The sequence below is a fragment of the Alligator sinensis genome, unplaced genomic scaffold (assembly GCF_000455745.1).
Source record: "Alligator sinensis unplaced genomic scaffold, ASM45574v1 scaffold276_1, whole genome shotgun sequence".
Classification (NCBI taxonomy): Eukaryota; Metazoa; Chordata; order Crocodylia; family Alligatoridae; genus Alligator; species Alligator sinensis.
Window position 1 is genome coordinate 841,387 of NW_005842432.1, and position 13,692 is coordinate 855,078.

At 41.2% G+C, this 13,692-nt stretch overlaps 1 protein-coding gene across 5 annotated transcripts in view; it reads left to right on the top strand.

The window, feature by feature from the left end:
- PTPRE (protein tyrosine phosphatase, receptor type E) overlaps positions 1 to 13,692 on the top strand; it is a 234,036-nt gene that overhangs the window by 177,845 nt on the left and 42,499 nt on the right. For 4 of the 5 annotated variants that reach the window (XM_025211836.1, XM_025211839.1, XM_025211837.1 and 1 more), the window contains 5 exons: positions 928 to 1,064; positions 8,147 to 8,237; positions 9,743 to 9,819; positions 9,951 to 9,987; positions 10,889 to 10,986. In XM_025211836.1, the coding sequence (XP_025067621.1) occupies positions 928 to 1,064; positions 8,147 to 8,237; positions 9,743 to 9,819; positions 9,951 to 9,987; positions 10,889 to 10,986 (440 nt within the window). Of the gene's footprint in view, positions 1 to 927; positions 1,065 to 8,146; positions 8,238 to 9,742; positions 9,820 to 9,950; positions 9,988 to 10,869; positions 10,987 to 13,692 lie in introns of those variants that run through there. The other variant, XM_025211840.1, reaches the window with a different exon arrangement.

Here is a 13,692-nt window from a genome sequence, read left to right on the forward strand (position 1 = left end):
ATTGTGACTACTGTACCTTAATATTCAGTCATTGTATAGTATCTGTAAAGCCAGCAGATGCAGTATTGAAGGCTTTTCCTGATATAAGGAAATCCCTGGGTGGCAGGAAATTGTACTGAGCTACACTGATCTGTTTTGGCTACACAAAGGTGAGGCTAGAGTTTTTGGTTTCTGTTTTTGGAAGAAAGTATTGGTCCCAACAGTGAGTTTCAAGTGAAAAGGTATATTTTCAGAAAAGGAGATCTTGTTAAATACAAACTCTTGTCTCCATGATGCAAATACTGTTTTGGCTGATACTTTGGGACAGAGACTAAATGAAATTTCAGGTGCTTCATATACGTTTGATTAATGATGTTGATATAACTCTTCAAACAAGTTGTCTTATGAATTTGTTTCAAACATTGTTAACCCATAAAAGCAGTTTATTGAGAGCAAAACATTCACCCCATTATAGTTCTTCTAAACAGGGCAAGGTTTCTGACACATGACAAATTATGGCTCATTTTTTAGAAACAAACAAATACTTATAAAAATAGATTTACATATATTTGTATCTTCACATGCTGGAGGATATATGTTTTCCATATATTCTGTATCTTAAACATCTTTACCTCCAATCCTTGTGGTCTCTGGGATGGGCTCCTAAAAATGGAGTTTTTAATCTGCTAAAAGCCAAAACCCCTCATGTTTACTATTAGGAAGCAAAGCTCATATTATTTTGAATTCAGTCTTGGTTCAGAGAAATGACAATTTTTCATGTTTACTGAAATAATCTCTCTCTCCAGTTTGATTCCCTTTCACAAATGCCTCCTGTTCCTTCTTCCAAGATGCTTCACAAAGGTGATTTGTGCACAATTTGGTTAATGGGCTGCCTTGCTGCCCTCATTTTGAAAACATATTTAACATTTATTTTTTCTGATTTTGCAGAGCAGCAAAGGGTGATGCTGCTCAGCAGGTCTCCCTCGGGCCCAAAGAAATACTTTCCAATTCCAGTGGAGAATCTGGAGGAAGAAATCAGGATAAGATCTGCAGATGATGGGAAGCTGTTTCGGGAAGAATTTAATGTAAGTTGACAGATTTTTTTTTTTTTTTTTTTTTTTTATTTCGAACTCAGAAAAAAGAAGTAGGAAATAAAAAATGTATGTGAGCAATATTTTTTTTAATTAAATGCATGCAGCATTGATGTTTGTCATAGGATGGGGAATTCTTGGCAGGTGGTGTGAAAGCTTCTTTGCATAACTTTACTAATGCACCTTCATACAAAATGCTTCCAGTTGCTTTGCTGGGGGTCTCACCAGTAGAAGTAGAGGAATGTTACAGTCACCTGTCCCCATGACAGCCACATAGTAGAAGTCCTTGTCATCCTTTCTGCTCACCCCTCTAACAGCTAATTATTTTAGTTCTGGTCATCTCTTGTAGAGACATCTCCAATGTATTAAATTATACAGTTGTTTTTTTCCTGAGGGACACATCCAGCAGGTACTATACTGGAGCAACCAGACAGGTTCTAATTTGTGCTTTCTCCTGAATTTGAGCAAAGAGGTGTTTTGGTCTCTCTCTCTCTCTCTCTCTCTCTCTCTCTCTCCAGCTGTCTCTCCCTGGTCCCCCCTCCCCATCCTTTGCCTCTGAAATCTATTTCCTTTAGTGCTGAAAAGTGTATGCATCTGTCGTCTGAAAATAAAGGAGTGCTAAACTGTTTCTTTTTATCAGCATCTGCTACCGTAAACCCTAAAGTCCTGATGCCCCTTACCAAAAAATGTCTGGAGGAGAAGAAAATCTATTAAATATCACTGCGGCATGTCAGTCTGTGAAAATCCGATAGTCTTTGCTTTGCAGGGGAGTGCTTTAGGTAAAGGGATGGAGAATATGGCCTTCTAAACTGTAAATTTTGTGGCATTATGCCCTTTAGGACTGTGCTTGACCCATATGACGTCTGTAAGCAGGGCTGATTCCTCTCACTCAGGCCCTTAGAAACTATATTTCTATCGGCTGGTAGAATATTTCCCTGAGGTATTCCCTTTGGCCAGAAAAGAGAACCTGCTTGCTGCTCAGATTCAGTTGCCTGACCGTTGTATAATAGGTCTTAGTAAGCTCCCGTTAAAGAGGGGGAAACATTCGGCAGTGTCAGGAGTACTTCCATGCCCTCCTTTTTACATCTCCTTGCTTCCACCAACTTCTTGCAGTAGTCATAAACAGAAAAGAGCCATGTGCTACGGTATTAAATATAGGCTCATCTAAGCCAATGCATAAATGTTAATCAGATAGTTTAGGGTGGTACCCTAGGACTAAAATGTAGTATTAAGTGATCTTCAAAATTGGCAAAATATTTGTACATCTGGTCACTTTGTAGTTTGTTTAAGCTGCACATCTCTCTTGCTGCTACAGCCACAATATTATTACTATAAAATGAGACATTTGCCTAAGTAGTTTAACAATTTTTTGCAAAAAGAAAAATGTAGCTTACTTCACTAATGACTCTCCTAACTAAATTAGTGACTCTCCACAAGGTGGTCAGTGATGAAAATAGCAATTGATTTAAAACGAACTTTGCTGTTGGGTACTTGGCATGGGAAATCTTGCCTGCATGCAAACTCTGAGTCCGACGGTTGTAGTCAAGGAAACATTAACAAATGTGCATGTGCAAAGCAATACCATAAAACAATGAGGAGGATGGTGGAGGATGGTCATTAAATTCTGTCTGATGGTTTTGAACACTGTAATGACAACACTGTTACTTATAGTTGCTTGCATTGAAGGCTGTTTTGTTAGATCTTGTTCTGCATGTGGTGTCAGAGGATGATGGGAGGGGGCAAAGGGTAGGTGAAAGAAAACAGTTGAAAACCAGAGTGGAAATGATACGTTATGCAAACACACACTGTCATTTCAACACTAGCAGGAAAAGGAGCTAGTTTGAGAAACTAGAGCTCAAAAAAATTAGAGACTTTAATTTAGAAAGTTTTCCCTTCTTAATTATAGCCTGAGAGCATATAACAACATACTGAACTTGAAAAGGAAAGTAGAATTGTGTGTAATTTTTTCAAAAGATTGCAGTGTTGTCTTAACAGAAACCATAGATGAAAGAGGTCCAGAATCTTACTGGAGAATCAAAAACACCTTCCGCTCCCCCAAAAAACAAAAAATCCTCTTAGTAAGGAGTGAGTTGCTTACAAACAGATAGTCCATCTGCCTGGTGAACCACTCATCCACTCTTTTGCACTAGTGATCTCACCAGGACTTAATTTCATATAGCTCCCATTAGCTTTTCACCTTGTCATCAGCCTTTATTGATCCTTATTTAAACAAAGAATACTCTGTATAATCAGCAATAAAGATAATAGGGCCTAGGATAAAAGGCTGGAAGGTTTTTGAGGATTTTCACCAATAAATGAGAACCTCCAAAAGTTTCTGGTGTACTTTCATGTTTGCTAAAGATGCTTAGACTCTTTAACTGTCATTATTAAATGTTGGTATCAATCTAACCAAGTTTTAAAAATTAAAATAGGGCTCTGAAAGGGAGTAGGAGAGTCCTACCTTGCAGGCATTTTATTTTTCTGTTCAGACAGTAAAAACAGCTTTTGTCCATTTGATTTTTTTTTTTTTTCCTAACAGGAAAAAAAACACTCAGTACAAATATCTTAGTTAATTTGTTTTATTTTTTACATTTCTGTCACCAGCCTCGATTTGTATTTATACAGTACAAAGTGTACTTCATGCTTTGTAGATGCAATATGTTACACTTTTTGCAAGTATATGCAAGTGATGACAAGGGCATTTTTCCAGTAAGCTCCTGATCTTGAAAACATTTATATGTACACTTCACTTGCAGCATGTGAGGAATCCCATTGGAGTCTGTGGGATTCTTCATATAATTACCATATTTACTCAATTCTAAGATGAGGCCTCCAACCACCCCCATTAAACATGCAGAGAAGCTCCTTGTCTTAGAATAAAGTACAAGGGCCATGGGGCGGGGGGGGGGCACAGATGTGGGTTGTCTCGCGGGGGGGGACACATAGGTGTCTGATGTAGCTCCAGCCCCTACCTGAGGTTGGGCCCAAGCTATAGCTGCTACCTTCCTAGCCCCTGCACCCCACCAGCTCTCTTCAGCCTTTTTCTACCCATTTGCCCCCCATGCAGCCTCTGTTCCTCTGCCTATCCCTCTTCTTCCCCCACCCTGTACCCTTGCTCTGCACAAGTGGGCTCTGTCCATGTTGCAGCCTGAGCATGACCCCAGCAGCACTGACATGGCCCCAGCCCAGCCATGCAGCAGTGGTACGCAGCTAGCATAGCTGCTATAGGGGATGGGCTGGGGCTGTGTTCAGTGCCTTAGGCTGCAGCATGGATAGAGCCTGCTGGTGTAGAGCAAGGGTAAGAGGGAAGAGAAATGAGGACCAGAGACTTCAGGGAAGGGGAGCAGAAAGGCTAAGAAAAGGAGGGAGAGGAGGAGTAGAGAGGCTGGGGAGGGACCAGTGCTGGGGGAGGGCAGGCAGAAGGCAGGTATAACCAGAGGGCAAGCTGCGTGACCTCCCTACTTGCCCTCCCCCCCCCAACTACCCTCCTGCATCAGTGGGGGGTTTTGAATTAAAGGTGACCCTCCGATAATTAGATTTGATACATGAAAAAGTATAGCATTTATAATTTTTCTATATATAGAATGTAATTATTGAGGGTCATCTTTTATTCAGGGTTTTCTTAAATATGAGTAAATGTGGTACTATTCCAAAAGACAAAAATATAGATGATTAGGAAGGAAGGAAGTGATAGAATAGAAGTGACTGAGCAGCTGAGTTTGGCCCAATTTTTTTTCTCCTCCACATTCTTTTCCCAAGCTCGCTGAGTATTGCTCTTGTTCAATAAGCGAAGGCCTCATAAAAGCACAGTTGTTTGGAATATCTGAGCATTGTGCTGTAGAAGCATTCACTTTAGTATTTTTTTTTTTTTGTTGTTTCAAGTTTTATTTTCACTGGGATAGTGTCAGTTCAGCTCAGAGAGAGGGAAACTAGAAAGATTTTAGGCCAGATCATGCCCATCATATCTTCACGTGGATCTCAGGCCTCCTGCAGAATAAGTGAGTACATGTATGATGGGAGTACATGACACATTTGTCATCCTTAGATCCCTTTCCTAGGATTCTAGTACGTCCTCATGATGTGCACTGGGATAGGGTGCGAGGACTAGGATAGAGGACACTGGAGAGTTGGTGCCCTTTGTTGAGGTGGTGGTGGGGGTGCCAGAACAGTATGGATTCCAAGAGCATAGTGCAGGAAGAGGCGAAAAGAACAGGAGTCTTACTTGTGGCAGTTCAAAAACCTGTTGCTCTGCAGGATGGTCTGCCCACTCCAGCTGTTCCTTTTATAGCAGCAGTGAAGTGTCCAGGCACCCAGATGCTGCTGCAAGAGCAATGCCGTAGTGTTGCCAGGGTATAGACTCTACACGGGGTGGGGACGATTCTGGTGTCCCTCTGAAGTTAATGCCCAGGACAGGTCCCCCTCTTTCCCACTGCTAGTTACACTACTGGAGAGCATATTTTGGATGGGGGGAGGTGCCCATTGTTCCTTTGTGGGGATAGGTAGAAAAGATAATATTGCTTGTATGCTCCTCTGCAATTCAAGCATCTCCCCTACTTAAGCAGTTTTATGTGGCAAATGTGGCCACAAGCAACCCTAGTCTGATGGCACCAATAATGTTGTGTTACTAGAGGAGGTAGGGCTTCTCAGAAGCAGGGAGCAGGCGCAGATCTGTCAGCTGCCTTCTTATGAGTCTTGCCTTCACTACAATGCTTGATTTAGTTCTAACTGGAGTGGTGTGCCTAATTCAGTCCTGTCTGCATTCAGAAACTTGAATCTTGAGGACTGTAGTGCTTTTTTCATGAGTTGGCTGATCTAAAGACGACATAGGCTAAAACTTGACTGAGTTTGACTCATCCGTTATTATCACAATGACTCAGTAGCATGGATACACACTGATCAAAAGTCACTAGCTCTCTGATACCTTCACAGAGTACTTGTATGACCAAGAGACAGGCAATTACTTCCATCATTTTCTGGGAAAGAATTCACAGAGTAGCTTAGCATTTAGAAATATGGGATGTATCTACCTGTTCTCTGAAGTCATAGAAACACACATGCACACCAACTATAGCCCCAGTGTGGATAGAACAACCTGAGTGTTATTTCACATGAAGAAGAATTCAAGTGTAGATACCCTGAGACAACTTGGCAGTGAAGGCATACCAGTGGAGATAGTCTTGGCAACCTACTGATTCCTGAGGATCCACCCAGTTTGTGGGCAAAACCTTATTTTCAGGGATCAAACCTTACCCTGAATAAAATTCTTTGGGAGTTACCCAAAGGAAGAACATGAGGTATTTCCTCTCCCTTCATTAACACTTTCATCCTCCTCATTAGGAGCTATCATTAAAGAGGCAAGGCATATCACTGAATTTGTGCTTTGTGGGGGAGATGCAGAAGTGTCTGAAAGAGTATTTTGATCAACTTTTCAAGTTTAGAAAGCAGTTTTTAAAGAGGGAGAAGATAACCAATGTTTTCTGCAGAATAATGAAATTAGAATTCTGGTGTTTGAGTACTATTACCTTTTATTTTTACACGGTTTGAGATCCCTTTAAATGTTTTTTCATAATTAAGAAAACAGAAAATGTAAAAACCTTATGATACAAGAAAAAAAAAAAAAGAAATAGCTTGCAAAACTATAAAACTGTTATAACTGCTCTGCTAATATTTCTTACTTTTTTTCTATTCATTTTGCTAAAATGTTTACAAATTTGTGAACGGTGCAATAAAGCAGAACTGCAAGGGCAAGTTACCTTTAACAGTGTTGCAATAAGAATAAAACATGAATACAAAAAGGCAACTTTTCTTTTACTTGCTTAACCCTATTTAGCCCTGGCAACTTTTCTTAATCTTCATTTTTTAGGGGGGTTTCCACATAATGAGTTGCACAAGTCAGGCTAAGATCTCTGCCTTAAGAGCATGATTGATTTAGAGCCTCTTTTCTTTCTGTTCCTTTAAGTGACTCATAAGACTGTCTGTATTTAGCTTGATTAATTCCGGACATGGATGAGGAAAACCATTTAAAAGAATGGTGGAAGAAGGCACAACACCAACTGTGGTTGTAGAAGTTAGAATTATTGCATCTGTGTGGGATGTTATAATAACTATTTAAGCGTTGTAACATAGTTAAATGTCTTGGGCATGGTTACAGTTTACACTTTGTTCCACCTGACTCAGCCCAAACTGGCAACAAAGCGTCTCCCAAATAAATAAAAGACTTTCAATAAAGCCTCCATAATGGATGCCCCTTTCTTTCTACATCGGAGTTCCTCCAAGACTAGGGATGAGCTTTAAGAGTCCTTCACACATCCTTCATCTCCTTCTCCATAGTCATAGAGTTCTCATTTCTCTTTGGTTTTATATTTTTATATTTATATTTTTCTCTTTCACATTTTAATTCTGATTATATTGCAGTAAAGCACTATTTTTGAAAGGTGCTTAGTGCATGATTAAGAATCTATTCACATTGCCAGGTTTAGGTGGGATGTTGATTAATCCTGTGTACCTTTTCAGTCATATTAACGCACAGTCCCCATGGCCAGCTCTGGGATCACAGCATAGTGTTAGCTGGCATTCCCTTACTCTACCCCTAACCTTGATCTGAAGAGACCCATGCCAGACTAGGGACCTTGGCCAGGGATTTTCTTAATATTCTTGACCTTCTTTTGTTATTAACCAAGTGCATTTACATACTAAAACCAAACGAATCTTAAAAGCACAATACCAAGTCAGAGCCGTGTAGCTTTTGCATCTACATCCTCATGACTTGGTCACAGCATAATGAGTCACTCTGCCATTTGGTGTTTTGCAATGGCAACCTTTTTTTAAAGTAGATTTGAACTCTTAAATGGCAAAAGTCACAATTTTCTTTAAGTTAGTATTTAAATTGTATTGAAATTGTAGTAAAATATAATCAAAAGATTATAAGCTGTTCTAATGAGGAGAAATTCCTTTTTTTAAAGAACTGGAAAGTGCCAAGAAATTGGTTCTATTTCCTGGTCATTGAATATTATACAGCTAACAGTTAATATAGAATGTTGTTGCATTGCATTGACCTTTTTATGTTTTCTCCGTAGTCATTAACAGCAAGCTATGCGCAAGGAACATTTGAAATGGCGAACAAAGAAGAAAATAGAGAGAAAAATAGATACCCCAACATCCTTCCTTGTAAGATTTCACAATTTATTGTCAAATTATTAGTTCAGTGTATGGATGCCTCTGGCACCAAGCATGCCAGTAATGTTGCTTGCATTTACTGAATGTGCTTTGATTTAGATTAGTGTACCAAAAAATGTTATTTATAAGGTACAATTCATACATCAGCAAAAGTAAGCTTCTTTTTGGAATATCTCTTCAGTAAGGATTGTCCTCCAAAACACTTTTCTTTAATGCAAGGGTGTTAAAGATAGGGCCTATGTGCTGGATCCAGCCCACAGAACCCTAACGTCTGGCCCATAGTGTGACCTGTGGGCCTTGGACTAGATCTGTACACTGCATGGGACATACCCCAGACTGGCCCTGAATGTCACATACAGCACATGTCACTCCCAACCACCAGTGTGCTGCACACAATGCACCAAACTGATCTGATACATGATGCATGTGGTGCTGGAGCTGGCATCTATACTGGATATAGTGTGCATGGCCAGTAGTCCAGAATATGCTTCAAGCAGCACACAGGTCTGGAGTTGGCACGTGCACTGTATGTGGTGCAGGCAGCCAATCCAATGCATTCTGCATGTGAGGCTGGAGCTGGTGCATACTACATGTAGAGCAGGTTTGGGGTACATCCTGAATGCGGCATGTGGGGTTGTCCAGGGCTCCTGTTGCATGTGGCATCCATACTGGACTGGTCCTGCAGACTGGATCCAAGTCACAGAGCAGATCTGTCAGCCCAATCTGGCCCCCAGACTTGCCCCAAGTCCCTTATCTGGTCCGTGAATTTGATTAATGATGAATTTGGTGAACAATAACACCTGATGACTGATAACCTTGCTGTAATGCATTTGAGAGAGCTTGACATGCACCTTTACAACTCAGAGAAGTGTCAGATGATTCTCTTGAAACTCAAGTCAGTTTTGCTCTATTGAAAAAACAAAGAGCTTTGAGTATATGAGCAAGTTTTGAGGTATCTAACTTATCTATTCCATTGCATAAGTTTGCATGGTATGCAGTCCCTATATGGATTAGAAGTGAAGGGAATTTTTATAGCCGAGGCTTATATATCATGCATCCCAAAATGGTGAGCACTGTGCAGTTGCTTCACAACTGGCCCTGTATAATTACTACCCAATTCAAAGAGAACTTGAATGATTCCCAGTCCATTTACCTAGAGATCAAAGTGGCTCTTCATGGTTCCTAAGTGCCTGTGAAACACAAGTCTTTCAGCGTGTTCTCACAGTCACAATCTTGGGTCAGACTGAGCAAGACGATAAGAAACCAAAATCTTCCATAAGCAGATATGGAATAGTTATTGTGAATACCTTTGGATTAATTGATCTCTTACTACATTTAATATCAAAGATAATATTGTGAATGGAACTACAAGTATATGATTAACATGCATGTTACAGAGTTGTTGTTTTTTTGTGGGAGGTAGTAAATTCCAGATTGACTGACTAGGAATCTGTCAGATATATAGACATTAATTTAATAACACACTTTCTTTCCAGACGATCATTCCAGAGTGATATTGACTCAAATGGATAGTATTGCATCATCAGACTATATTAATGCTTCGTATATAGATGTGAGTTAATAGCTTTTTACTTTTTGTTAGATTGTGCATTGTAAATGTAAACTAAACATCAGATAGACATTTATCTTAAAGGGAATCTTTGCAGCTCATCTTTTAACTATCCATAAAATCTATTTCCCTAGGGTTACAAAGAAAAGAATAAATTTATAGCAGCTCAAGGTAAATTATTTGTTTGGTTTTGTAAATAATTTTCATTTCAATTTATTTTCATTTATTACATTTCTTGAATTGTTTCAAATATGCATGATGGCCAGATCTAAAACTGTATTTGGAGTCTTTAGTCAGAATTTCATTTAAATTCTGTCTGGCAGCTCTAGTTCTACTATTATTTCTCAACTCTGGGAAATTCCCCACTGCAGATTCCCTGTCTCTGTACTCCAAGCATAGTCTTTCTCCTGTTCCTTCATGCTCACCTCTGTTCCCCTGTTGAATCATAAATGTGATAGTTTTCCTAAATTCTGGACATAGAAAGAGGGCTGCAATTTAGAAATACTAAATTGTGCTCAGTGCTTGACATAAATGAGAGCAGAGTGCTCCTATTGGAAGAATGGGGAGGGAGTGACTATCTGTTGATCCTAGAAGAAGAGATGATCCTGATCATCAAACTTTTATGCCACCAAGAGCTATGGAACAACTATCCAGAAATGGTCTGAGTGCATATGTTCTATCTAGTCCATCTAGAAACTTGACAGACTCAAACTGCTTCTGGCCAAGTATATTTAAAAACTGTCTTGACTGGTCATTCTCTGTCATTCCTTATACAAGGACTGATTACAAGGCCCAATATAAGTATACAAATTCCAATTGTTTCAGCATGTGCATATTGATTACACTTATGAGATAACATAGTAAATATTTTCATTAATTTTTGACAGTGTGCTTGGAAAGTAGGAGTTTTGAATGAGCATATGGTTAACATGAAAACTGAGGAGATTGCAGCCAGCATAGTTCCATGAGATATGAACTGGTGACTCAGTTTGCAAGGAAAAATGTTTTTGTATATTGTGATAGTGTTGTCATCTTTGTATCTGTTCAATATAGCACTGTCTTCTATGTGCAGGCCCTAAACAAGAAACAGTTAATGATTTCTGGAGGATGATATGGGAACAGAAGTCAGCAACTATCGTTATGTTAACAAATTTGAAAGAGAGAAAAGAGGTAAATAATATTCTATATTTTATTTCAGCTTTGATCAGTCTATTTTGAAATAAGTCCCGAAATTATGGTACTGCAATGTGCTGCTTAAGCATTTGGCTAATAGTGACTGTAACCACTTCCTTTCTTACTCTTCTCAGAGCTATTTTAATGAAGTAGGGTTGGAGTGTTTATAGCTCTGATGGTCCAGGAAATATACAAGAAGCAAGGGGGTTTTTGGTGATATTTCCTGTTGGACTGAGAACAGAAGCAAATTCAGGATTTTACTCAGGCAGGTGTGGGAGCAGTGCCCACCACTGTAGAGGTGGCTGATGCTTCCAACTCCCAGCCTTCCTCCTCTCCCAGGGTGGACAGACCACACCACAAGAGCAACAGTTGGGGACGTTTTTAAACCCCCAAAGCAGGTACCCCCTTTCTCTCCCACTTCAGAGGCACATTTCCTCTCTCTACCCCTTCCCTGCCAGCTGCTGCTGCTGTCTTCATTGTCCTGAAGGTGAGGGAAGCTCCAGAGCCACTTCTGCCCAGCTTCATCTGGGCTGCACAGAGGTCAGGCTCATCTTGGGACAGAGGAAGCAGTGGACAGGTTCCCCCTCCCCATGCCTGCTCCTGGGCTTACAGGGAACACCTAGGGAGACGTGGCATCTAGGGGAACCCACCCACTACTACCATTGTCCTAGGCTGAGCCCAAGCCCTGCCCAACTTGGCTGAAGTGGGCAGGAGGAACCTCCCCCTGCCCCCTGGTCAGTGGGAACAGTGGCAGCAGCAGGAGGCAAGGGTAAGGGGAGGAAGGGAAGAGGATAGGATGTGCTTCTGAGCATGGAGGGGAAGGGAGAGGGGGATTCTTACCTGCTTGGAGGACTTAACGTCCTTGGCTGCTGCTCCTGCAGTGTAGTCTGAAAGGGAGATGTGATCGTGCTCCTATAACCCTTCTGTATCCTTCCATGGTTGAGAGAGATGCTAGACAACCTTTCAGCACAAAGTGGTCTCCTTTAGGTGCCATACAAGTATAGTTGCAACTTAAGATTGTACAAGAACATATATAAATGTTCTCTGGGGACTAGCTTTTTGATCATTAATTTTTACTGTGTCCTACACAGCCTCATTTTTTTGTACTTTGAGCAAACTGCAAATTGTTCTGAACATCTATTTGTTTACACTGAAGAAAATGTGAAACTGGTCCTTTTGACCTGAGTAAGAGTTGAAATGAATGTAAAATTCCTGTTTTCTTGTGATAGAAACAGGATTGGTAACCCATGGGCATTTAAGAAATCTGAGCTATCCTGTCTCCCAATAATGAATTTGGCTTAAAAATAGTAAGATTTAGTTTTAAAAGTAATTTTGGACTCTTTTTACTTGCCTTTGGTTTTTACGCTTTTGGCTTCATTACAACTATGTTTCTTCTGCAGCCATGAAAGCTGAAAACTTGTTTTTTAAAAATAAATGCTGAGATTCCGACATAATGGTATAATAGGACACACAGGGGTGGGGGTTTAAAAAAATCACCAGAAACTGAAATGTACTGTAAAAACGAGAGCTGGCAGTACTAGTTGTGTTAAATTAAAACGTGCATACACCATCTGATCTGTTGCTATTCCCCCTCTAAGTATGTCTCACTGTCATTTCACTAATATATATATGAGTGTGTGTGTGTGCGCGCGCGCGCACACACACACACACACACACACACACATATGGAGCAGAGAAACTGTACAGAATGGAAACAGGAATGCAAAGACAGGAAGTCACAGTCTGTTATGGTTTGCACTAAAGTACTAGTGGTTTTTTAGTTAGCAGCCTTCAACTGTAATGATTATAACATAAAAAAAATAGAAGGTGTGTATAAAATCACTCATAATATGAACGATCACATGTGTTTATGATATGCTGAATGTCTAGAAAAATACTGCTATTATAGTGGCAGAAGGGGTGGCACCTTAAGAAAGAGAGGCTTAAATTTTCTAAGGCAACAGCCTGACTAGGGACAGATATTCAAAAATCTGAGCCTGAATTGATTCAATCTTCTAACCTGCAAAGACTGCACCAGTTTACAAATGGATAGATGTTCCCTTTTCATTCCAGAAATGTAGACACATGAATACAGTGGCTCAGGCCAGAAGCCCAGGGGTGCTAGAGCAGCCCTCCCTTCCCTTCAACAGGGAAGATGAGCTCGCGGGGGTGGGGGCAGTGGGGGCATGGCCAGGCCCCAGCAGGCCTGATTAAGACTGAGGAGAGGTTTAAATCCCAACAGTAGGGGAAGAGGGAGCAGGGCCAGACCACTGTGGTGGGGGAGGAGGAAGAGGAGGGGAGACTTCTGCCTACCCCAGTGGCTCCCTGACAGCTGGAAGCAATCCTGGCACACAGTGCTGTCTGGCCCCAAAGGGGAACTCTTCTACCTCCTCCCTCTCTCCCACTGCGGCAGAGTGGGGTGGGGGCTCTGTTTGGTGCTGGGAGGGGTTCTTCCCCTTCCTCCTCCTCCTCCTCCTCCTCCTCCTCACCTGCTGCTGTGGGGTGGGGGGTTCTGCAAGGCTGCCCAGCCCTGGAGGAGGACTCTTCCCCCTGCTCCTTCCCCACCACCACAGGGTGAGGAGGGGGGCTCTTTGCAAAGCTACCTGGCCCCAAAGTGGGACTTTTCCCCCTGTTCCTCCCCCCACTTCCATGGGCTGGGGAGTGGGGCTCTGTTCTGTGCTGGGGGATACTCTTCCCCCTCCT